At 44.6% G+C, this 25,717-nt stretch overlaps 1 protein-coding gene across 2 annotated transcripts; it reads left to right on the top strand.

Moving 5' to 3' along the window:
- The first annotated feature begins 895 nt into the window (after positions 1-895).
- On the top strand, positions 896-23,732 carry MTFP1 (mitochondrial fission process 1). 2 transcript variants are annotated; one of them, XR_008598073.1, is made up of 6 exons: positions 896-1,129; positions 6,076-6,203; positions 7,260-7,492; positions 9,607-9,702; positions 17,288-17,385; positions 21,615-23,732. XR_008598073.1 is itself a non-coding variant. In XM_054995751.1 (4 exons), the coding sequence occupies exons 1-4, from the start codon at positions 1,048-1,050 to the stop codon at positions 9,680-9,682; spliced, it is 519 nt and encodes a 172-aa protein (XP_054851726.1). In that variant the 5' UTR covers positions 897-1,047; the 3' UTR covers positions 9,683-10,904. The 2 variants fall into 2 exon arrangements, 1 of the variants encoding a protein (XP_054851726.1); XM_054995751.1 differs by lacking the exons at positions 17,288-17,385; positions 21,615-23,732 and having other exon boundaries at positions 897-1,129; positions 9,607-10,904.
- Positions 23,733-25,717: the final 1,985 nt, after the last annotated feature.

The following is a 25,717-nucleotide window of genomic DNA, read 5'->3' as shown; positions in this document are numbered from 1 at the left end:
AATGGCAAACATTTAAAAAATAAATAAAATACAGGAAAGATTTGTTGAATACCTCTATATATAAAGCTGCCATCTTTATAGCATAGTGTGTGTAGAGTGCCCTCTAGTCAGAGTTGACTTATGGCGACCTGTTGTGGGGTTTTCATGGCAAGAAGCTAACAGACGTTTGTCATTGCCCACCTCTGCAACCCTGGTCTTTGTTGGAGGTCTCCCATCCAAGGCCGACCTTGCTTAGCTTCTAAGATTCGACTAGATCAAACTCACCTGGGCTATCCAGGTTGGGGCTTATTGCATAGTGGTTGGGTTGCAAATCAGTACCCTGCTGGTTTGAATTCCACTACTGCCATGAATTCAACCGATGGCCTTGGTTAAACCAATCCTTTCAGTCCCAGCTCCCCAGATGTATTGTGGAGATAATGATATACTGACTTTGTCCACCGCTCTGAGTCGGCTGTAATCTGCCTAGAAGGGCGGTATAGTGCACTGTTGTTATTATCATAAGAGGCCGAGATGCCATTCTTTTAACAGCTGCAGGTAAATTGATTTAGGCTTATGGAAAAGGGGATGGAAAGGTCAAGACAGAAGCCCAACAGGTACAGCTTTCCCCATTGCTGCCTGTGCCCCTCAGGAACAACGACGCCCCCGAACTGCGGTTCTTGAAGGCCTGCAGTACAGCTCCGACAACTTTCCATGTTGGAGCCGCTCTTGCGCCTTTCACGACAGGCTGCCAAGCGGCTCGCTTCCCGGCACGAAACTGCAAGCGCAACCCCAGCCAGCCAGCCGGGTCTAGGAGTCCTCCCTGCGCTGAGTTTTTGCAGGCGTCGGAAAGGAAGTTGGGTCTAGGCTCGCTCGACTGTCCCCGCCCTTGCACGAAGCAGCCGGCCAGTGGGCAGGCGGCTCGGGCGGCCGGGGTTCGATTCGGCAGGCCCCATTGGCCGCCGGCTTCCTGGAGCCGTGCGCCACGCGGTGCGGGTTGGGGAGACCCCGCTTGCGCCGCTGCTGGCCGGGTGGCCGCGTCGAGATCGGCCCAGGTGAGGCCAGCCGGCGATGGGGTCCCACGATGGGCAGTCGCCGCCCCCGCCTCTGCCCCCGGCCGATCTGTACAGGGACACGTGGGTGCGCTACCTGGGTGAGTGCCCCAGGCGCTGGGCGGGAGAGAGGGTTGGGGGGCGCGAGCTTCCAGGCATCACGATCGAGCCCGTTAGTCCCCTTAACCTCCGTGGGATTTGTTTCGGCGAAAACCTGCACGATGGGGGTGGGGGGTGGGGGTGGATTTTGCTTTTAACAGCAGGGAGAAATTAGCAAGGGAAAGTGTGGTTGCCATCTTCCAGTGGGGCCCGGCGATCTCCTGGAACTGCGACTGAGTTTAAGGCGACAGACATTAGTTTACCCTGTAGGAAATGGCAACTTTGGATGATGGACTCTCGGGCATTATACAATGCTGAGGCCCCTCTTCTTCCCAAACCTCACTCCCAAATCTCCAAGAATTTCCCAGCCTGGAGTTCGCAACGACATTTTGCAGGCAATGCTTGTACAGCCGTTAAATGCACGGACGCTCTGCTGAGGGAAGAAGGCGACACCCCCTTCTCAGTTGTTCTTATGAAGCCGTGTGCAATAGTGCTAGAAAAAACTTTTCGGTAAACACGTGGAGGAGCAGAGCATTTGTGTGTTTAACTGGCCTTGCCGTTTTCTTAAATCATCCCACATATCGGCTGCTATTAGCCTTGCACTGGGGAAAAGAAAGGCAGGTGGTGTTACCAGACTGTGACATTCGGTGAAAGCTGTTTTACATGAGAGGGGGGAAGCGGGCAAGCAAAAATGAGTGAAAATAAAGAATTGCCGGTCACCTCACTTTAGTACAGAAGTGCTGAACGTGAATTCGGGAAGCTGATATTCCTTGGGGACTTTATGGATGAGGGGGACTCCCCTTTTTAAAAAGGGGAGTGAAACAAGGCTTTATGCTCAGTGAACTCTGGAAAACCTGGACATTCATAGATATCAGAGAGTCCTAGAGGATGCTACAGACTTTTAACACTGTAAGGCAAGATTAGGGATTTCCCAGCAAGACCTGGATTTGCGGTTTGAACCTGCTGATTTGAATCTACATTTGACAAGTAGATGAAAAGCTATGCAGGAGGCCTCACTCTTGAACAGGAAGTAATCTCTTCTCTAGCGTTCAAAATTGTCCTTCAGAACTCCTTGGAAGAAGGAAACAGGGTGTGTGTTTGAGAGAGAGAGAAAGAGAATTTGAGTGGGAAAATATCCAAGATCTAAGTTTTTTGTTCCTCCTAAATGCAGCCTCCCATGGCTGCTTTTCATTATAGAAAAAAACAACAGAGGAAAGTTCCCCCTTGTGACTGTGTGACAGGTGCAGTTTGGCCTTGGGCTGGAATCTGACCTAATGAGTTACAGTGGCCTGTGAGTGCTGGGAAAGAAATAGACAGCAGCATTGACCTCTGTGATTGGTCCTGCCTGATCCCAATACTGGGAACATGGGCAGAAGAGTAGGGCCTCCTTCGCGCTTTCTGCCATCCAATCCCCTGCTGCTGTATGGGGCTGTGGGTCAGAAAAGGCTTCACGTTTTGATTCTGGTACAGCTGCGTTTGGGCCATGCCCGGGCAATAGAAATCCTTGAAGTTGCCTTATACTGAGTCAAACCAGTGGCCTCTCTGAGTGGCAGTAGCTCTCCAGGGCCTCAAGCAGAGATTAAAAAACATAAACAATAAAAATGCCATCAAAAGCCATTAAAACCAAACAAAAACACATCATTCAAATAAAAACAACTTAAAATGGGAGGGAAGGTGACATGGTATAGCCCTGTCTCTTCAGATCTCAGAAGCTAAGCAAGGTCAGGGCCTTGGATGAGCAACTAACTGTCAATAAGGACTCTGTGGAGGAAGGCAATGGCTGCTTCTCTCTTGCCTTGGACCCCTTGTTGAGGCCACCATAAGTTGGTTGTGACTTGACAGCACATACCTACACACACACACGTTAAAAGAACCAAATTAAAATAGAGCCAGTGTGGTGTAGTGGTTAGAGTGTTGGACTACGATCTGGGAGAACCAGGTTTAATTCCTCACTCTACCATGGAAGCTCGCTGGTTACCTACTCTCAGCCTAACCTATCTCACAGGGATATGATGATAAAATGGAGGAGAGGAGAATGATGTAAGCTGCTTTGGGTCCCCACTGTGGAGTAAAGTGAGGTATAAATTAAATAAGTAAATAAGTAAGTAAATAAGCACACACAAAAATGACAAAACATTTGGTGGAATAGGGGAACAGGTGAGTGTCTCAGGGGAGTTACGAGTTTTGGTGCCTGACTGAAAAGGCTGTCTCTTGTGCTGCCACTTGCCTAATCTCAGAAGGCAGGGGCATCTGATTACTGTAGCAATTGGGTAGTTTCATAAGGGAGTAGGCGATCCTTCAAGTATGCTGAGCCCAAGCCATGTAGGGCTTTAAAGAGCTACACCAGCACCTTGAATTGTGCCTAGAAACAATTTGGGAGCCAGCGTAGATGGGCCAAGACTGGAGTGATATGGTTCCTATGACCCACTCTAATCAACATTCTGCCCGCAGCATTCTGCACCAGTTGAAGTTTCCAAACACTTTTCAAGGGCAGGCCCATGGAGACATGCATGGCAGTAATCTAATCTAGATTTCCTTCAGCCACACCACTCCAGCCATTGCTCTTTGTGCATTTATCCATCTAATTCGCAACATTTCTACCCCCTCCATCCTCCAAAGAACTCAGAGCACCACATATGATTCTCCCGTTCTCGTTATTTTCTCACAACCCTGCAAGGTTGTGCTAAGTGACAGGCCACTAGTAACAGAAGAAGCTTAATGACAGATTAAGGATTAGAAACTGGGTCTCCCCAGTTGGGCACTCATTGCACCACCCTGTCATATGGCAAAACAAAAAAGTGTCATCTTGTAATCCTGTGAAGGCCAGCAAGTGCACGCAGCAGCTTTGGCACAGACTGACAGGGCCAGACATTAGAATGGCCAGGGTATTTCTAGAAACGGGTTGTGGGGTGAGACTCTGGCATGCACCAAAATGGTCTCTGGCACTTATTAGAAGGTCATAGAACACTCCAGAAGACCAGGTGCAGATGATGCAAAAAAAGAAGAAGCAATTTCTAGGTGCAGAATGGAACTACTTTCGAATACACTTTCTGTCAGGGGAATTTGAGAAGCACATACTGACATGTGAAACTGCTTTCACTGGGTAATTTCTGCTGTGTTGGACTGAACAATTTTTCTCAAGGTGACCTTCCCCAATCCCATCTCCAGTCCTGGGAAGGGCTCATGTAGGACACTAGGAGGAAGTGGAGGCAGCAGCAGCAGCAGCACTGTACAGGGTATTGAGTGCGCTGCCCAAAAAACTGCTAAATATAATCCATCAAGAACAGCTGCTGCAGCAAGTCCCAGGAGGCTGTCATTGACATTGGAGGTGAAACGCTTTATACACAACTTAAGAGACAGGAAAAGCATCTTTATTATGATCCAAGGGGAGCAGGTTTTAGTTGTCCTGAAAGTCAGCAGAATGGGACATGGAAAAATATAATCTACACACCCAGCAGACACACACCAATCCACTGAGCCGTTCTCATTTGCAAGCATCTACTGATACAAATATATTGAAATTTCTTGCACAACTTTTTTCATTTCGATGAATCTTGCATATGAGACCTTTCTGGTCGATTTATGCCCCATGTTAATCAGTGCAAGAGTGGTGGTGCAAGAGTCCAGTGTGTTCACCACATGGTGGCACTGTGCTGTATTTGAATGAATCCAATTCCTTGTTGATTTTGAGCTTGGCTGGTGATGGAGAGTGTCCTCAAGTCATAGCTGACTTATGGCGATCCCTGTTGGGATTTTCAGGGCAAGAGACTAACTAATGGTTTGCCATTGCCTGCCTCTGCAACCCTGGTCTTCTTTGGAGGTCTCCCATCCAATTACTAACCAAGGTCAACCCTGCTTAGCTTCTGAGATCTGATGAGATCAGGCTCACCTGGGCTATCCAGAGCTATCCCGGTCAGGGCCTCGCTATTCTTCAGCAAAGAAGGAAACTGTGTATGTAGCTGGATCCATTTGACATTGAAATATGAGATCAATAACAGCAACCTGGGGAAAGAATTGGACTAATGGCTGCAGTTTTCAGCAGCTGAATCATTGTCCATATTCAAGGACCTCTGAGTTACCTGATGTTGAGAACTAAGAGGTGGTTCACACATAAGTGTTTTGTGGTTGATAAGTTGCACGTGTGAATCATCCTTCACAGATTAGAAGTTTCATATTGTCTTGCTTCATCTCAAACACAATGCTTGCAGTGCAGTTCAACCAGTGGCAGTGCGTGATGTAATCCCTAATGGGATGTGTTGCTTATGAACTTCTGTGTATCCTGTGACCAGCTGTTCTCAAAAATGAATCTTCGTAGCTGGATCATTGGCTCAAGCCAGCCTGTCATTTTTAAACCTTTTCTCAATAAGTTTGGGTGTAATTCAGGTACCAACCCATGTTCATAGTATGAATCTTCAGTCTATGATGCCGTTTAGCATGATTCAGTTATGCAGAAATTAAAACCTTGAAGGAAATGGTAATTTTTAATCAATTTAAGTACTCTTCCCATTAGTTGTATTTACTTCTTTCTGTCCCTAGACTGTGCGGACTTCCAAACAAACAAACCCACCATTTTCTTTACAGTAGATTTCTGGATTCTGTGGCATTACCTCTTTCCAATTAGAGTGTTCACACTCATTCTGTTACATCACTGAAGCTCAGCCAATGGAAGGGGTGCTTTTTGCAGAAAGGAAAAAAGTTAGGGTTGTATCTTGTATTTTTAGGTACTGTATTTTTATGTAAATGGGCCTAAATTGTATTTTATAGAACAGATGATAGATTGTGATGGTGGGAGACGTAGGCAGTTTTTAATGTGTAAATATTTAATTATGGTCATTTGTGCTTTGCTAAGCATAATTTTTGCAAAATGGTTCTTTCTACGGCAGCATGTGGAGTCTGGGATTGTGGGAGGAGCATTTGTGCCTTTGGTGATCTTTATTCTTTGTTGCAGGATATGCTAATGAGGTTGGAGAGTCCTTCCGGGCCATTGTGCCTGTCTCGTTGGTCTGGGCAAGCTACGGAGTGGCAACAGCCTACGTGACCGCTGATGCCATTGATAAGGGCAAGAAAGCAGCAGCTGTAAGTGTATGAACCATTAGATGTGCTCTGTATTTTGCTTTGTAATGTTTTATAGATAAGGGAGGCATGTAAGAAGCATAGCAGTTAAGTGTACGTGGTCACATCATTATTTTTGCAAAATTGCCTTTGTGTGGGCACAGTTTTTATTGGAGTCACAAATGTAATAAGACAATTATATTCCACCTAAATTGTCCATTTCTGTAAAGAGGCAGTATGAAATATGGTAGGGCAAGAAAACCAAGACCAACCAGTTCCTTTCCATTTACACCACTGCAGTAAAACATGCACTAAAACACAACCTAAACTCATGCCAGCCAGGCCCTGTATTTGAGGGATTTGGTCCCTGCCCCAGAGGGCTTACAGTGTCATCATTTTAAGAAAAGAGAAGAACAAAACCATATATACAATCAGGGAGGATTATCAGAGGTGGCCAGCATAAGAATGAAAATTACATCATGTTAGAAGATAATATACATAAACCACTGGTGTTCAGATTGGAGCTGAGACCCATGAGTGGGTTGTAACTCTCAGGTTGGTTGCACAATCCAGGAAAGAAGAACTGGGAGGAACAGGATGTACTGGGAAAGGAAGCCCGGGGGGGGCTTGATGGCAAATTTTGAATTTGCTTCAGCACAATATGTGTAATGGCCTGAAATACAGCCTGCTGCTTCATAACGCCATATTTTTATAAATACTAACAATGAAAAATTGAAATACAAATGTGTTAAATGTTAACTCATGTAAAATTCTGGCATTTATACTAAGAATAAAGAAAGTAGCATGTAATTGCTTTGCAAGTGAGCACTGAATGATAAAGAAAACTTAGAAGTAGGTCCCACTTGAAAAAGTTTGAGAACCACTAGCATAAACCGTAAGTTCAAATGACCACAAGTAAATATAGCAGATAAGTCATATTATTAAAAACAAAAATAGGTTGCTTGTTTGTGAACATTAGCAAGTGATTTAAATGGGTCTTGTTCATTCATGTTTTTAAAAAACTAAGTTCATCATTCTTCGAGTTCATTCCTTAATTCTTTCTCTGACTGTGGTCCACAGACCAAGTCCTGTGAGGGAGGTCAGACCACGCGAGCAGCAGTGGCGGTGATAGACACCTTCATATGGCAGGCTCTGGCTTCTGTGGTCATTCCTGGCTTCACCATTAACCGCCTTTGTGCGGCCTCCCTCTACCTCATGGGCAGCATGACCCGCTGGCCCCTGTCTGTCAGGAAGTGGGCAACCACAGTTGTAGGCCTTTCAGCAATTCCCATCATCATCAAACCCATTGACAGGTAAGGGCTATTTTAGCCTCTGGGGTATATCTTGGGGCTGAGCCGGATCTGGAGAAAATCCATCTTATTCTGTTGCCTGTTTGTGCAGCCTAACCAGGAGGAGGGGTATATAACCTACCATGATGAAAGGTCATTAGTAAGCCAAAAGACTGAATATGTGGTTTGCCAAAAACGTCAGATCTTACCTACACTACAAAACACGAGAAGTGGTTAACCGTTCTGCAGTGCTTTTTGTAAAATTCCGGAAGTGCTTCATAATCGTTATCCTGGAAATCCTTCCAAAAGCCCCAGAGCTTGGGCTACGAAGCAGTCTATGCAATCCACAAATAAACAATCTAAGTCAACAAATCCTGTAAGATAGGCCAATGTCATTATTCCTGTATGGCAGATTGGACGGTGAAGCCAAGAGAGGGAAGTTTACCTAAAGCTACTCACTGTCAAACCAGGGAAGACCTTTGGTTGGATCTCTAGTGATTTTTTTTTTGTATTCTTAAGTAAGCCATAGTAAGCTTGGAATATTTAACTATTCCCTCCCTGCAGGAGCTGCAGTTCGCCTTGAACATTTAACCAACATTCATACAGCTTGCAGGTTTTATCCAAAGGGCAACTCCAGGAGGGAATTTGAGGACAAGAATACAGCACAGAGCACTTTTCTGTGCCCCAGTCTTAATCAGAAGACGCCCATAGCAGCTATTTAATAATTTAAAACATGCCAGATTTTTTAAAAAAAATAAAACGTGCTGGAGATCAGCTCATTGATTTCCCAGTTTTTTGACCTAGTGAGTTCATGGCAGAGGTGAGACTTTGTGGTTCATATTGCGTGCTGTGCTGGATCAAATGCACAGATCTCGGCTGAAGTTTCAGTGAGGATTCATTTGTGAGCGCCCTCTCCCTGCCCGAGAGTCCAGTGCCAACAGTTCTAAAATAAAAAATGAGCTTGGACATTTGTGTCCTGCAGTCATGGCAACACTGTGTTCTAGTTCATTGATCAGCAGTGCCCCTGTCTCAGTGGATCTCTGTTGGCCTTGGGTCTCTTTCAAAGTAATTGATGCTCCCTGATGCAGCAAATCAAGGTTTGCTTGGAATCTGCTACCACTTGCTGCCCTCTATCTAGTTCTCCGTCCCACCTGCTTGGAATCCAGCCGGGGTTTTTTTGTCCTGTGCATTTGTTTTTGGTTTTCCCACGCTTGGGGTTGATTTATGTGGGCAAAGAAAGAATTTAAACCCAGGTGATATCAGCAATGACTTGGGGTGGAGTGTTGCTTACTCTTCTAGCAGTAGGTTACAAACTGTGTTCTAGGGAAGCTTGGCGTTTTTTAGAAATCTAAGGAGGGGTTCCTCAGTGAAATGGTTGGTATTGGAGAAGAGGGAGTTTCTCTAAAAGACAACTAGCCCTCCAGTACTGATCTTCCCTATAATGTGGGACTATACACAGCATTTTCTAACTCTTACATCAGTTCATGTAAGGCAAAGATGAGGCCCACCTTGGTCATGCTGACAAATGCTGTACGTAAACCGAACATGTGCTTTAGACCATGACCCAGAATCCTGTGATGTGTGTTTCAAAGCACTGACCTGGGAGGGGTTTCCTAAACACAAGAAGCTTGAAAACATTATCCCCCCTGCAGTTTATGCCGTGGCTCATTTCCCTAAGGGATTTCAAACTCTATGCCTTTCAGGTAACTTTCTGCAGTGCTTTTACTCTCAGCTCATTGTGCTCTCAGTTGTTTCATGGTTTACACAGGCTGGTGTATAGTTGCTTCAGCCTGGGACAGTTGGTTTGTCTAATTATGTGCTTGTTGCTCAACTTCACCTACTTCTTTTTGTAAACAATATGTACACATTTTAAAGTTACAGCACTTTAAAATCTTGATTTAGAAAGAAAAGAAAATCTTGCAGCATGTAAATACATTTGAGAATCATATCTGGAGGCAGAATTTCCTCTAAGACCATGGTGTGTATTTTTGTTTCCTGTGGGAATCAAAGTCAGCACCGTTCCTCAAATTCTATGAGGATGGAATTCTACTTCTCTAGAATTGCACAATCAAAACAGAAGAGCTTTGTTGTTGAGATGTCATATTTCAATGTTTTTTCCTCTTACCAATTCCCTGTAGGTCAGTGGATTTTTTGATGGACTCTAGCCTTCGCAAACTCTACAGCACTGAAGAGAAACCCTCCTCTTCCTTCTGATGTGGCTGCCACATCCTCAGGTAGCAAAACAGCCAGTGGATCGCCTACTTTCAGTGGCCACTACTGTGCCCTCTACCCTATATGTGGTCCAAAGTTCAACAAGTTGAAATATAACTTACTGGGGTTTGGAAAAGAGTCCTGCAACGTTATGGCAGCCTGGTGCTAGAAAGAAGTGAACATCGGGCACAGACCATTCTTCCTTTTGGCCATGGACCTGTGATAAGACAGTATTGGGGGTGGGGGCATGGGTCAGTGGAACTGCATAGCATTTCAAGACTTAAATCCTCTTTAGGTACAGAGCCAGACAGTGTGCTAGGTGGTGATGGCAGCTGTTCCTGGCAGCAATGTGCATTAGTTTAGTGAAAGATCTGTTATTTATTCTGCACTGTGAAACATGGGTGGCTGATTGCACTAACAATTGTAAACTTCAGCCGAGTCAGTTCTATCAGGCTCCCAGTATTGCTGATCGGGTGACAGCCCCTCCCAGCAGTCCTCAGGTGGAAGCTTCTTGTTTTTTTCTTCTTCGTTACCCACCCTAATAATAAAAACTTGACTTTAGATCTGACTTTGTGTCAGAGGGGCTCACAGCTGCAGTTTGTGTAGATGAATACCACTTGCACATTTAGCACTGCTGCCAATCGCTCACAGCATTTTGAGGGTTCAAAGCACTTTACTGACGCTATGAAATGCCTGGTTCACACATGCAGTAGAAGGTACTTGCGCATTTTCAGACTACGTGTGGTAGTTCTGAACATTCTTTGTGTAAAAAGCCTTCCTTGCAATTAGAAAACTAGCACAGCAGTGAGGAGTCTATCCTTCTCACTTGCTCAGCTGGTTTTTTCAAACCCTGCAGTCTGAAGTTACGAAGTCCACTTTAGTCTCTTGCAGCAAAGTGTAGAGGTTAGTGTGTTAGACTAGCTTCTATTAGACTCAGGTCTGAATCGCCACTCTGCTATGGAATCTTGCTGGGTGATCTCAGGCTTAGCTGAGCCTTCCCTTCAGGATTGTTGTGAGGATAAACTAGAGAAGAGGAGAAGCTGTTTTCTGTTCCCTTTGGGGAGAAAGGCAGGGTATAAATGATGAAAAAAAATCTATGACTGATGCCTGAGTATTCTTTGCAAGGATGCTTTTTGTTTGGCTAAGTCCACATCATGCATCTGTGGTCGCTTGAATGGTTGCTGGGGTCTTCTAATTTATTTTGCCCACAGTTCATTGACAGCTTCGTTCATTGCACTACCTGTCAGTAATGGGAGGGAGGGGAGAGTTGAATGGCTAGGATCGACCCCCTGCTTGTGCTGCATTGGAAGGGCAGGATGTAAAAGCCACAGTCCTCTCAGGAATGCCCCATCACAAAGAAAGCAATGAAGAAGGAGAAAGGCCTTGATGCTGATGAACATCAGACGTGACTGCATCAGCTTGAGCTGACTGGCATCAGCTGCGGAGTGAGTTCTGGAGGGATTGTGAGCCTTTCCACCATGCCTGCGGAAGAGCTGGATGAGGGGCCCAGCTTTCATAATTGCTGCGACCTTGTGCTAGGTTGAACTGCACCTGTGGCATTGCTGTCTTGTCATTTACTTCAGAAAGGTACAGGTAACTCAACACCATAGATCAATTGCTGGCTGAGTTTGTGTTACTGCTCCTGTAGGCTGTGCTGGTGGCCAGCATGGCCTGGCTATGGAGAGGGAGGGGGACATATGTTGACTAAGGGGTGGTGTGACAGATGGGCCGAGACACCACCCCAGTGGGGGTTTTCCTGTCACACAATTTCCCAACCTCACTGCACTGCAGTTCCCAGCAGGAATTTTAAAAGTGTTTGTGAGGATAGACTCTGGGCTTAGGTACAACATATCCCCCCCCACCACCAAACACACACACACACGCACACTGGAGCCACTGATAACGGGGATAATGAGGTAAACTGACAGGGAAAAAAGACAGTTTCTTTTTAAACGTGACCAAGAACAAAGGTAAATTTTTCTAGCTAGTCAGGGATTGTGAGATGTTATACACAGGACATGCCTAAGGGAAACCTCTCAGACAGGGTTATAACTTGTTAAGTACAGCACTCCACTGCAAGTAAGTTAACTCTCAACCCTGAAAACCTGACTAAACCTTCTGGATCTTAACTGTATACAGCTCCTCCTGTTGGCTGAATCAGAGCACTGCTCTCATTGGCTCCTTTGTTACCGGGGTACATTTCTGGCTCTACTGTTTCAGGGAGCAACATCAAGAACGAGGGGCTGGCGATTAAGTTGCCACAAAAGGGTGCTTTGGCACGCATCAACCCCATTCCCTAATTCGGTGGGCGCCTCCAGGAACCACAATTGAAAGACCTCCTATGGGGGAAGGTAACATAGTCATTTGTAAAAATACTCTTCCAGTGGAGGCAGTTGCTGTTTTTCTGATGCTGCAGGAAAGAGTTTGGTCAGGAGTATTTGGCTGGCCATAGGGGGAACAGTGTGTTGAGCGTGTTCACTGCAAACACAACTGTGCTCCTCGCTACTTTCACAAGTGCGTGGAAAGAATATAGCAATAATAGGGGGTCTGGGGGAAACAGGTCCTCTGAGTGTTAATAGAAGACACTAGAGGCATTCCCCAGCAGGAGCATATCTACATCAACAGTCAGTACCCAGTAGTATAATCTACAGTCCCTGTGCTTTTACCAAAGCATCTCATTCAGCCATTTTTTTTTTACAGCACAGCCCTATTACCTGAGTGAGAAAGACCTCTTGAATAATTCAGTTTTGCTTAGTTTGTGGAAAGCCAAGAGAGTGGGCACTCTGATATAACATTATTATTCTACAGCAATTATTCCCAATGGGATTGTCTTGACCACACAAGAAAAAGCAGTTGTAAATTACTGCAATGACAGCACAATATCAAACAATATGTGGTTGTTACCAATCTATTACATTTCTGACCCCAACGCCTCTAAGAAGCTCAGGGTGACCTGCATGGTTCTTTCCTCTTCTATTTTATCCTCATAACACCTCTCCAAGGAAGATTAAGTTGAAACAGAGCAGCTATCTCAACGCACGCAGTGATCCTGCTCAGTTCTTACTTTTCTGCAGTCAGATATTGGTGGAATTGAAACTGAGGTTTCATACACTTCCTACAATGTTTGTTATACACCCCATGAAAACCCAGTATTTCCAGTCTCCACAGGCAAGATATAATTTGCAAGCCCATTTGGCAAATGTTCTACTGCTCCCTGCAGTTTCATTTGTTCCTTGAGTTACAGCCTAATTAATTGCCTCCTTTTCTTTGTTTTCTTACAACTGTTGCATATCATTAGTTATCTGTTCTTGTTGGGAGGAAGTAATTAAGTCCTGCTTTTTATTTTGCAGTCAAAACCATTGCTCATTTTATTTAATAATCATAATTATTTAATAATTTCATATTACCATAAAAATAAGCAACAGCTTCAGTTGCAATGTGAAATGCAGGGCTTAATTCCCACCCACTCCCCAAACAGCACACTGTCCAAACTAGACAGCTACAATTGTGTTTTAAATTTTTCAATCACTCCAAATGGTGTTGGCGAGGGGGGAGATAAGAGGACAACCGGGAAAACAGCAGAATGCCACAGGATGCTAGTTGGTAAACTGAGTGAATGAGAGCAGTTCCAGATAAAATGGCAACACAAGTGTCCTGAACTCTTGCGTCGTCGCGCAGAAAACGCAAAATATCGCGTTTTCTCACGCGAGTTTTGTGCGACGTTGCGCAAAACTCGCGCGAGAAAACACGCTATTTCACGTTTTCTGCACGATGACGCGTGACGTTTCGCGATGGGGAGGGCCGTCTGGAATCGGCCCTTGTTCTCTTACCTCAAGGTTTGTTGGGAAGTGTAGGTGTCTTGGCAGCTTAAAGTTTAGCATTTACAGAGCAGCAGGAAGGGGAAGAGAAATACAGGCGCCTGTATTTCCCTTCCTGCTGCTCTGTAAATGCTAAACTTTAAGCTTCCAGGACGCCTACAGATCCCGGCAAACCTTGAGGCAAGAGAACACGTGCTGAATCTAGGTATTTCTTCTCGTGTGTTTTGGCTCCTAGAAGCTGAACTACCATAAAAGAGCGTGAACACCCATGGTGGTGGTAGAGCATGAAGCAGAGGAAAGTGTTCCCTCTTTGCTGCGGCTGTTGACTGAAATTCTATGCTCGCCTGGTTTATATGCTGCATAACTGACGTATCACTGCCTATGCAATTACCTGCAAGTTGGCTCTACAGTAAGAGTTGGCAGTGGTGTGCTCGCTTTCTTTTGGCCCATAGCTAAAACTCTGAGAAGGCACACAAAGGCAGCAGGAAACGGTTCTCTACCTGAGGCCAATTTCCAGGCCAGCAGACACTACGGACCAAGGTGGGCCAGTGATCTGACTTGGAATAAGCATCTTTGTATGAAAGAGGCATTCCTATTGTATTTCTGAAGTTGCAGAAATACACCATATCATGGCAAGGCGCTTATAGCAGCCCTGGCAAAGCTCTTTGGTGAGGTATATTTCCCTTTGCTCCCTGCCTGGGCCCTGCATATAACCTAGAAAACCGATCCTCTGGTGAAGCTGATTCAAGACCATCAAAAGGAGGCAATTCTCACAGTGTGGAATAGCTACACAAACACAGGTAGAAGTTGCCTTGCTTCATCAGAGCCAACATCTCCCTAGTAAGTCCAACATGAAGTTACCCATTGCAGCAGGTAGCCTGGTAGTGACCCTTTACCAAGCAGGACCTAAAGGCCTAGGTAGGCTGTTTCCACATTTTGAGGGGCTCTGGGCAAAGAGTGCCCAGCCTGCCCCCCCTCCTCTGCCCACCACCAAGACTGCTGCTCACGTGTTCCTTTCCACACCACCCACCTGTGTTACCGGAATTGGTCTCCTTGCTAGTAAGAATCCGGGAGAATTAGCAAGCAGGAAAGATAGCTATGTGAGAGGACAGTAACTGTGGGATCTTGTCCACCAATGTCTACGGGGTCCCTTCCGAAATAGCAAACGAGGCTGATGCTTGCGTTCAAATAATTCCTTTACTAGAAGTGAAAAATGCATGCACATACACACAGAAATACGGGTAAAAATGGTTACACACTGCGAGAGTCCTAGGAAGCTAGCCAGAAGTTGGGATAGAGGGGAATGAATATCCTGAAGAGTAGTCCAGTCCATGGGAGAAGAGAATAGCTTCAAATGTCCAGCATCCTCGGCCGAGAGAAAGCGAGAGGCTTAGGGCAACCTCAAGGGAACAGCGCTTAGCATCCAGTACACGTGCTCAATTTGAGTGCTGCCAAGGCATCCTTATAGGGCAAAACATGCCCTGAGGTGGGAGAGTCCACTCTGCTGTTGGAATAAAGGCTCCAACGGTCAGTTCCTGGGAGTAACAAAAGTTTTGATTACCTTGACTGGTAGCTGCTGGGGCGTGTGAAAGAGAATGCAAAACCTGTCCTGGCTCTGCACAAAAGGGCAGTTTGTTAATGAAGTCCACCGGAGCTAAGCTGATGACTTTAGTTGGGGAATGTACCTTCACAGGAGTGAATTATAAATACTTATGAATGCCATTTGATTAGCTCCTCAATCAAGGACAGGAGATCTCATCACAGAAGGAGGGAAAGGAATGTGTTAAGTGGAGATGACTCTGCGAGACCTTTGTTGCACTGGACTCCTTCCAGAGCTGGAGAGACTACATCCAATCACCACTGATCACCCCGCATTCCTATGCAGCATTCCATTCATGCCTGGGTCTCCCGGGCGGGAGTTGGCAGCTAGCTGGACTTTCTCCTGGTAGTAATACAAGCTGCTATTTTAATCCAGGGGTCTTGTGATATTATATCACAGGTAGCCATGTTAAATGGCCATTAAAGATGGCGGAGGCCTGGCTGACTGCTTACACCTGCCTGTGTATCCTTCCCCTGCCTGCTTATGACGCTCCCTTCATGCTCGGTGACCTGCATGTCTTTGCTTTAACAGCATAGGTTGGCACATGCAATTGGGAGGACCACACCACTGCTGTGACCATCAGGAACATTGTTTACATCTGCACAAAAAAAGCTAGATACCAAAAAAAGGACAGGTCATCTAAAAAGGGGACATCAGGACACCTTATCTAGGCCACATGTCACTATGCGTCTTTAGATCAACCACATACTTTCTAACCTACACCATAGGGCTGTTCTGAGAATAAAATGGTGGAGGGGAACATATATGCCCACCTGACCTGCTCAGAGGAGGGGAGGAGTCCCTTCCCCAACCTGGAATCCCAGCCTTATTTTCCACCAAATTGCTTTTCTCACTGCCACCACTTGAGGGCGGCAGAGAATTTTACTAGAAATGCTCCCTTTTAAATGAATTTGTGGCCTAACGTCATTTGTGCAGGAAGCAAATGCCTGGCGGGCAAGGCTATCTCAGCAATTCTATGTCCTAAAAGGTTTGCTTTAGTTGCATTGCTAATCTAGACCAAAGGCGGTTTGGGGGATACTCCTAAGAAGTAATTTCTTAGAACATAATAGCAATAGATTACATAAAAGCAATTTTGAGCAAGTCTGGCTGCAATCCTGGTGGAGTACATACCTCTGAATAATAGGACATACTTCTGAATAGACCTGCTTCATGTGTTTAAGATACTGTGAGCAAACAAAATAGTGTTTGTTCTTTACTTGCTTTTCTTAAATATAAATCAGAAACGGAACACTAGTTCTAATGCTTTCATTTTCTAGCACTGGATTGTGTCTAACTCTAAGCCTGTCTTTGTTAGAATTTCAGAGTCATTTTGCAGCAAAAGGCCACAAAACTCTAGCATGGAATCACAATTAAAACAAGACACCAAAACTTTAAAGAACCACAGCAATAATCTGACAAGAGTTTAGCAGCACCTTTAAAAAAGCTAATGAGCAGGACTCAGCAAAAATACTCTAAATAAATAACAATATAAGGGTTTCTGACTAAAAAAACTATAAGTTTTAAGGTGCCACTTAACACTCTTGTTTAATTAATTTTGCTGCTGTAACAGACCATCTGGAGAGGCAGGTCGAAATTTAAACCTGATAGTAATGCAACAGAAACTCAAGTTATTCCATAAAAGATGGAATGTGGCCTAACTTCATTTGTGTTGGAAGCAACTATGAGCTGCAGCATTTAAAAAAAAATCTTAAGACCGCACATGAAATATATGCAATTTACAATTTTTTAAAAAAATCAACCAGCTTCCTTAGATGTGTACCGCTACTGCTAGGAAAGAATTAGAAAATCATTCCATAAAAGCTGCAGAAAAGTTTAATACTGCTTTTACAATCTGTTCTTAGTTTTGACTACATCAATCGTGGTTGCACAATTTGGGTATGCTGGCAAAGTATGCACATTCAGTTGCCAAGTCTAGCACCAAGAACTCAGTGAGAAACTGATATACAGGCATGTGTAATCAGTGATGTGATAACCATCAGAGATGTTAACTTAGTCCCACGTGGTTTAAATTACCACTTGCTTCTGATGGATTCTCTACTAATGTTCATTTAGTCACCAAACGCCATCCTGAAACAAGTTTTTTGCACAAGTTGATAGGCTTTCAGATTATTCAACAGGTCACGTGGCAAGGGGCTACCATTTTCATTTTAATGGCATTTGCTGTCACAGATACCTGAAGTTACAAAGAACACATGTGGTATCACCTACGTCTCATTCATTCATGCCAAGAAGCAAGCTAAGAGAATTTTTTCTCCACTATAGAGAAGGTAAGGAAGATGTGCATAGCCATACCAAACAAAGTAGCCAAATCCAGTTTCGGAAAAAATTGGTATTGTTGCTCAAGAATTAAGTTAGGCCTTTTCTGGGGTATCTGCCTTGAGTTTGCAATAGTCCAGGTTTGACTCCTCCGTCTCTTCAGCAACTTCTAGGGCTCCAATTACTGTCTTCAGTTCCGTATCGAAAGACTGCTCCTTCCTGTTCTTAAGAAGTCTGTGTCCCTTGTAGGTCTGGGAGTAGCGGTAGAAGGACAGGACTAGAGCCAGGAGAGCCCCAAGGAAGAGAGCAGCCAACACACAGCTGCCCACAAAGGCAACGCTCACCAAGAGCAGGTTCTTCATGGTGTGGCATTGTCCTGCAAAGAGTACAAGAGACTGTAAGGAGGAACGGGAAGGGCTTCCTAAGAAAGGCAGCCTCTCACACGAGGAGACAAACATCTGGCTTGAAGGCAGAACTGCTAAAGTGTCCCTTCTCAGTGCCAGCATAAGACCCTTCTACCCAAGAGTGAAGGAGGGCCTGGCAACAGGCAGGGGAGCTGGTATAGCAAGTGTCCCAAGCCAGAACCTTCCACTAGCTCCATATTTTATCCTGCCTCTCCTCCAAGGAACACAGGATGTCATACATGGTCTGCCAATTTTTAATTTTATTCTAACAAGGCTATGTAGGTTTTAGACAAGCCCAAGGAGATCTAGGTTTTCAGCTGAGGGGGGATTTTAACCTGTTCAGCCTACTCCATCCACTCTACCATCCAAAAATGTAAAGTTTGCAACAATTGTCACTTCTGGGCTGACTCCTTGATGTCGCATTTGTGAACCTTTAAAGAAACAGTTGGCAAAATGCCATGTTCAACTTTTGAGTTGGCTAAAGTCTGAACAGCAAGTGCCGATTGCTACCCAATCAGCAGCAGCCACGCAGAGTCATGTCTCTCCAGCTTTCTCCCCTCCCAATAGTCTTTAGGATCCAAATGTACTTCACCGTGCAAGCTGAAGCCACAGCACCAGCGAGAAGCTGCAATGATGTAATATACAATTCAACCAGTAGCTTTAGTCTTGAAGACTTACTTATGTACTCTTGACTAGGCCTACAAGACCTTTCGTGCTCATTTTGCCCCTACACCAGGTGCCCTATTTCCTCATCCTAGCTATCCTAATGAAAGGCCTCATGGAACCACAGAACAGAATGCAGCCGTCTCATGCTTAGAGCTTCCAAGGTTGGCTTCCCATATGCTATTTGATACGGTAACTATAAGACTGACTTCTGCAGGAATACAATTGAATAGGACGCCAGTGGCCGCGACAGAAGCAAATCAAGAGTTGTTGCTACACAAAGGCACCTGTATGGTTCACCTTGGAAATCCATTTGGGTCACCAAAATTTTTACCAGATTTAAGTGAGAAGCCAGTCTGAAAGATGTTTGGGAACAAGGCAACAGCTCTGAATATATAGTAGCTAAACGCTTGTGTCAGACAGTACAATAACAGAAGCACTGCTACAGGCTCTGGTGCTATGGCTGCTGGTCACAAACACCAATAGTATTTATGTTTTGCATGAAAGCACCGTTGACACATGACATATGCTGCTGTACTCTGTGTTTTCTGAATAGCCCAAAAGTGACACCCAACCTTAGCAGCTGATCCAGTTAAAATCCAGCCTCGTTCTTTGAAAAACCATGTCCAGCTGAACAGGGAAGCCAGATACCCAAAAGGTTCAGGAGCAGCTTACCATTTGTTCAGAGCAGCAATGCGGAAGAGGCACTCAAGAGACTCTCCTTGCAGCATCTTCCATGTTGCCATTTGCCCCTTAAAAGGGAGGGAATTGTACATCCCATGGGCTTCTTCTCTAGGATTGCTTCCTTACAGAAAGCTGTTTTGGAGTTTTTGGTACTCTTACCATCCAACCTATGCATTATGTGTTAAAGGAGATGCAAAACTAACCTTCAAACCATGGGACGTCTTCCTTGCGCACTGTCAGAGGGCCAACCACTTCTCTGTGCAGTCTTCCTTCACCTACAAATGATGCTTGAAAGAGAACAAATGCTTGTCTGGTGGTGGTGAAGCTTCTGAGGACAGAGCAGCAAGGGGAGTCTTATAGAAAGAGACTTGATGTCTTCCCCTTGTGTCCCAGCCATTCTACTCTTAGATCAAAATAGGGACCATTCTTCCTCACCAGTGTTGTGCCATGTTCAACACTGGTCCAACTCCTACCCAACAGAATTCATTTGAGAATTCATAATCTGTGGTTAGAAGGTAGCAAATTTATTTCACCGTTTAGGCATGGACAACCTCTACCCCAGCAAGGCAGGGTTGTGAAGAGAATGTTCTCATGCCAGGGAGCCTGTAAGTAGCAGAGTTGAGCTTAAAAACTGGATCAAGGTGCAGATACCTTTAGAGTTTCCAAGATGAAGGGAATGCAAGGAGCAGAAGCTCTCACAACAGCTGCACGCAGAATTCTTGGACGGTTCATCTATATTCTTCCAACTAGAAAAGAAGTCATTTTACTATACAGTTAGATAATACTATCACTATGGTGGAGCAACCTTAAAAAAGGTTTAGCCTTTGGATTTTGCAGACACACAGCTTTGGGAGATGAGAACTGATATAAGAGGAATGTCTGTAGTGGCTGCATGGTTCTCTAGTGACTACGGAAACAAGAGGGGACCAGGACTGGATAAAGAGACGGCTGCGTGTATTTTTCTTCTTCAGTGGGGGTATAAGCAACTTCTGAGCATCAGGAAAGTAGTATCTGAGAGTTAAACAGCCATTCCTCCTCCATACCCATCGCAACCACTACTCTGAAAAAGGATAGGCAGGTAGGGTAGGAGAGAGCTGGAGTCCCTGTAGGGGTCCGACTCCTGATTGAAGCCAGAGAGTTGCTGCTCCAGGATAAGGACTCCGAAGAGAAGATTCTTGCTCCCTCCCTGGAGGCAGACAGAAACGACCAATAGTATCTAGGGAAGGCAAAGTATATCTTCAAGAAGGGCTCAGAGCTCACCTGGAGGAGACTGTACTGAAGTAACAAGCTTTCTTGCCAGGGTTTGTGGGAGTTTTTTGGCTCCAGGCTGTCAGGAGGCAATGAATATAGATCTGGAGGAAGAAAGAGTTTGGCAGCAAACTTAGTTTGTAACTTTGGCAAGGTTAGTATGTCTAGCCAGTTAAACTTTGAACTTGCATCCTTCAGCAATGTTTGCGCTTCAAATACAGATCAGGGCCATTTTCACACGTGCCTGTAAGCATCCGTAAGATTGCGCAAAACTCACGTGATGATGTCAGAAAACGCGCCGTTAAACGGGATCATGCTGGGAAATTGCGCAAGGAAGACACTTCATGCCGTGAGTTTCGTGCGATCTTCTGGAGGCTTTGGACATGTGAAAATGCCCCCATTTTAAGTTACATTAACTGGACACAGTTTTCTGCACAGAATTTAAGGAATAACATGGAATGGAAGGCATTGAAAACTGATGGTACTCACATGGTTAAGAGTGGCAGGACTCTAACCTGGAGAACTGGGTTTGATTCCCCACTCCTCCACTTGAAGCCAGCTGGGTGACCTTGGGGTCAGTCACAGCTTCTCAGAGCTGTCTCAGCCCCACCCACCTCACAGGGTGATTGTTGTGAGGATAATAACACCACACTTTGTAAACCGCTTTGAGTGGGTGTTAAGTTGTCCTGAAGGGCAGTATATAAATAGAATATTATTATAGATACAACCCACACATCATACGAAAGCAAGTAATGCTACTTGCCCCATTCCATGGCTTCCACAACGACCAGAGCCCTTGGAAGTTTAGTCCCCTTGCCAGCACAAGTTGAAGAGACAACTGTACTAGTATGTCTATCCCTGATCTGCTGCAGCTGAGGTTCCTAGAAGGATGTTTGGAATTTAACCATTCCTTCATCTCAGCACCTTCCTCACTTGACTGAGGGAGGAATATGCTAAAGCTGGTTTCTCCAAGCAGGTTCTTACCTCCTCCTCTGGTTTTCCAGTCAGCAAGAAGGTAGGCACTGTCAAGACAATCACAGAGTCCTCTTTCCGGAACCAAGAAGCCACAGTCTCTGACTCCATAGAATACAGGCACCTGCCAAGTTAATCAGTTAGATCTAGCTAAGGATGGACATGTCAAAGTTCTTGTGCAAGCTGCAAGTTCAAATTATTTCAGAAGAAAGAGACCCATTTGTCCAAATGTATATTGCATGATCTGTCATCCTATTTATTCACTGCAGAATGGATTTGTGTGGCATCGCGTGACCGTAAGACTCAAGGCAGCTGGACTCCTTCACAAGTGGGGAAAGCAATGTCCTTCAACACTGAAGTCTTCTCAACCAGCCGTTACCTCTACCATCAGGAATGGATTCTGTTTCAACTTGTTCACTGTTAGCCAATTAACCACAGCAGTAAGGCACTGGTTCAAAATCTCTAGAAGCATCAGGAGATTTGGACAAAGATATAGATTGGGTGTCATCAGCATATTGATGATAGCCTATTCCAAAACAGCAAATGATTTCTCCTAAGGGCATTAAGTAGAGATTAAACAACATGGGAGATAAGACGGAGCCCTGTGGAACCCTGAACGTCAGTCCAGTGATAGTGGTCTTCAAAAGCAACCTTGCTTGGAGACTTGGAAATAACTGGCCACATTATTTCTTCTCTACTGATGCTTTTTTTCAGTAGGGGATGAATGCCTGTCTGTTTTAATGATCTGAAGAAACATCCCTGGATCAGTGATGGATTTATATTTCGAAACTTCATTGATGAAGTTGTCCTATGCTTGCATCAACCAAGACAAGCATGGATCTATCCCTTGTTTTCACCACAGGCTCAACAGAGTTGTTTGTTGGGCTATGAAAATTTCCCAAGGGCATTCTGGAAACCAGTCAGATCGATTAGTTGCAAGAGGCAGATCAATTTTACCAGCCCCTCCCTCTCGCAGAGTGCTCAGCCCCTCCCTCTTGCAGAGCATTGGTGCCACGTTCACCTGTGTCTTGAATAGGCAAGGTCAGACAACACTACAGGCTGAACTTCTAACCCCTTGATCACATCTTCTAAAGATCCTGTCAAAAGATTAAGTCTGAGGAATGGTCATTGCTATGTGTAGGGCCCTTCACAACCTGTGAGAGGCCCATAGCTTTAATCAAAAAAACTGCAGGAACCCAGTGGCCAATTCTAAGTACCGGTTCAGACATGCCCACACATCAGTAGCAGAGTACAGAAATTCAGTATCCAATGTCTGAAGAAGAGAGTTCTCTGACCCTTGAAAGCTTACACTCCAAAAATCTTGTTTGTCTCTAAGGTACCACTACCACTAGATGAAATTCCTGCTGTTCTACCGCAGACCAACATGGCCACCCACTTAACTATCCAGTAGCCAACATAACTAAGCTATCACCTTAAACACAATGCCTTAGTCCTATTCACACATTTCAAATGTCATTCAGGTGCAGAGATCTTAAAAGATGTACATGAATTTACCACACCTCTCTAGCACTTCAAGTACAGAGATACGTTTTTTTTCCTATGCTGGCCATCAAGACAGTTTTGATCTGTATAAACTAGATTGCTGTTAAAGTATAGATAAAAGACCTGACCATGAAGGCAAAACATTTGTGGTAGGGTGGAGGGAGATAACAGAGCCATCTATCCAACTCCTGTAAGTGCATAAATATATTCTGAAGGATATCCTGGTTTTCTCACTGCTCTATTAAGAAAGTTAGCTAGACTTTCTTAGTCTAGCTTGCTAGGATCATCACTGCACATGACAGAAGTCACTCTTTTCTACTTCTGGTTTAGTGACACGGAGAGAAGAAGCATGTTGCTTGCAGAAACAAGAGGCTACCACATTAAAATGCCCTTCATAGGGAATGACCTGCCTGAGGAAGTCAGAAGAGCCCCCACTCTCCTGGCTTTCCATAAACGATGCAAAACTGAACTATTCAAAAAGGCTTTTTGCTCAAATGGGAGGGCTGCATTGTAGGGATAGGGTCTCAGGTGCTTCACTAACAAGTTGGGGATCATAGTCTTCATCACCATTTTTGCCTCATATTATCTGCTGCTTTAAATATGTACTCCTATGTACAACCATCACTCCATGCTGTCTAATGTTAGTCCTAGAATTGATTATGTTTTGCTTCAGTAGCTCTACTATTGTCTTGGATTCTTGCGAATGCTATGTCTTTAAACTTGTATATGTTTACCTTCTGGTATTGTATTGAAATGTACTTACTTGATACTGATTGTATTAACCTCATACTGTGTAATCCGCCTTGAGTCTCAGTGAGAAAGGTGGACTATAAATGAGGTAAATAAATTTTAAAAAATGAAAAATGGCACCAGGCCAGCTCTTCACACAACCGATTGCTACTAACCCATGGTTGTCAACAATCACATAAAGCCTCCTGGGATGGATCTGTTGCTTTGTGTCAGTCCCGTAGCACTCATCAATGAAGATCTTGGGGAACAGCATGTCTGGAGTAGTCTTGACCCTGGCCTCAATGTAGAGAGTAGATCCTTCAGCATAGGTACCAGGTTTGTCAGCAACACTGAGGTCCTCTGGAAGGAAAAGAACAGTTTCATACACTAGCTAATATTTCACAGCCTTCCACAGCATCATCTTATATGAAGTGTAGGACTTCTATCTGATGCCTAAATGAAAACTTAGACAATCTGTTCTCTACTCCCTGGGAACAAGAGCAGCAGTTCCAGGCTAATCCCCGCACCTTTGCTACTTGCATTGCTCAGTTACAGCTGCTACAACTCAAGTCATCCTTCCTTCATGGGGTGGCTGGATTTTACAGTGACCACAGGTCCTCAAATGTCATTACAATTTAGCACTTTGGTGACAGCATCAAACTCATGTGTGGAGCAAAAGACAGGAATTGAAATGGAAGGGCCTTGGCCTTGCTCTGCAAGCTTGCTCTCCAATCTGGTCTTCTGAGTAGCCACTGCAGAGAGACTCAAGCTCATTTCTAAGTAAGAATATCTATGGGGAGAAGCCGAGACTTTGTGGCAGATGCCCCTACATGCCAGGGAATTTACTAGAAGTAGCCTATTTATGTCTGTCACTGTTAGCTAAGAAGATACGGAGTTTTGTTTTCAAAAAGCAGTCATCCTGGTGTCAATTGCTTTGTGGAAGTTTTGTATCCTGCGTTAGCTAAGCTATTAATAGACACAACAGCAAAAAGGTTCTGAGGTACTAGAATGGCAAGGTTAAGCTTTCACATATGCTTAATGTCACTTTGATCTTACTGAAAGCTACATTAGTTCATCAATGGCTTCACTAAAGTGAGAAAGCAACTGAAGGATAGTGTTCAGCCAAGGATGTCCCATTCCACCTCCCCCACAGATGACAGAAAGTCTCCATCCTCTTGGATTTCCTAATTTCCATCATTTTTTCCCCAGCTGGTCCTTGATTGTAATGCAGTAATTCAGGTATACCAACCACAGTTCACCTTGTACAGCACAGACTTTCCTCCATCATGACTTACAGAACTTAGCTGCCTATCTAGACATTTTCCCTCAAGCAACCAAGTGGAGAAAGTCTTTTCTATAGCTCAATCACGTACCAAGCAGGATGCTAGGATGAATAAAGAAAACTTACCATTTAAAACCCTCAGAGAGAAGTTCATCTGGGGACCTCCTTTTTGCTGAGCATCTTGCTTGAAGGGGACGTGAGCCTCAGGGCTGGCTGCTGATGAACCAGGTGCTGTGGGATTCGTGGTAGTAGAAGCATCGTGCCACATGGGGGACACCAGATCTTTAGCGGCTGAGGAAAGACAGAAGAAACTTTTACCTGAGAGTCATCACCAATTTCATAGCTAGTCTCAATTAAAAGGAACTGAAGTTCATTTGCTTGCAAGAATTTCCCCTTGATAATGGTAAATTTAGGATCTACTGTCAACAGTGCTGTAGCAGGTGCACCAATTACCCCTGCCCCCATTTCAGAATATTTGTAGATACACACTTTAAAAGTGTGATGCACCAGCTTCCATATGCAGAGAGATGACTCAGGCCAGAAACTCTGTCTTGCATTTTAAATCATGGTGGCCAGTCTTCAAACAGATCTCCGAACTACACCTACCCAGCTATACCTACTCAAGAGTTCTTCAGGCCCAAACAGAAAGCACCCCTGAACAGCCATCCTTATGGGATCTCAAAATAATTCCCATGGCAAGTTGCCTGAAGAGGATAAGAGAACAAAGTGATTGATTGAAGGGTTTATTATATGCAGGCAAAAAGCTTCTGGAAAATATTGCTTTGTATTTATCCCTTCTCAGGTTTCAAACAGTTGGGCTTAGCAAAACGGTTTCTCTGACTTCTCAACAATTTTTTC

The sequence above is a fragment of the Eublepharis macularius genome, chromosome 13 (assembly GCF_028583425.1).
Source record: "Eublepharis macularius isolate TG4126 chromosome 13, MPM_Emac_v1.0, whole genome shotgun sequence".
NCBI classification, from domain to species: Eukaryota; Metazoa; Chordata; class Lepidosauria; order Squamata; family Eublepharidae; genus Eublepharis; species Eublepharis macularius.
This window is presented reverse-complemented; position numbering and strand designations above follow the sequence as displayed.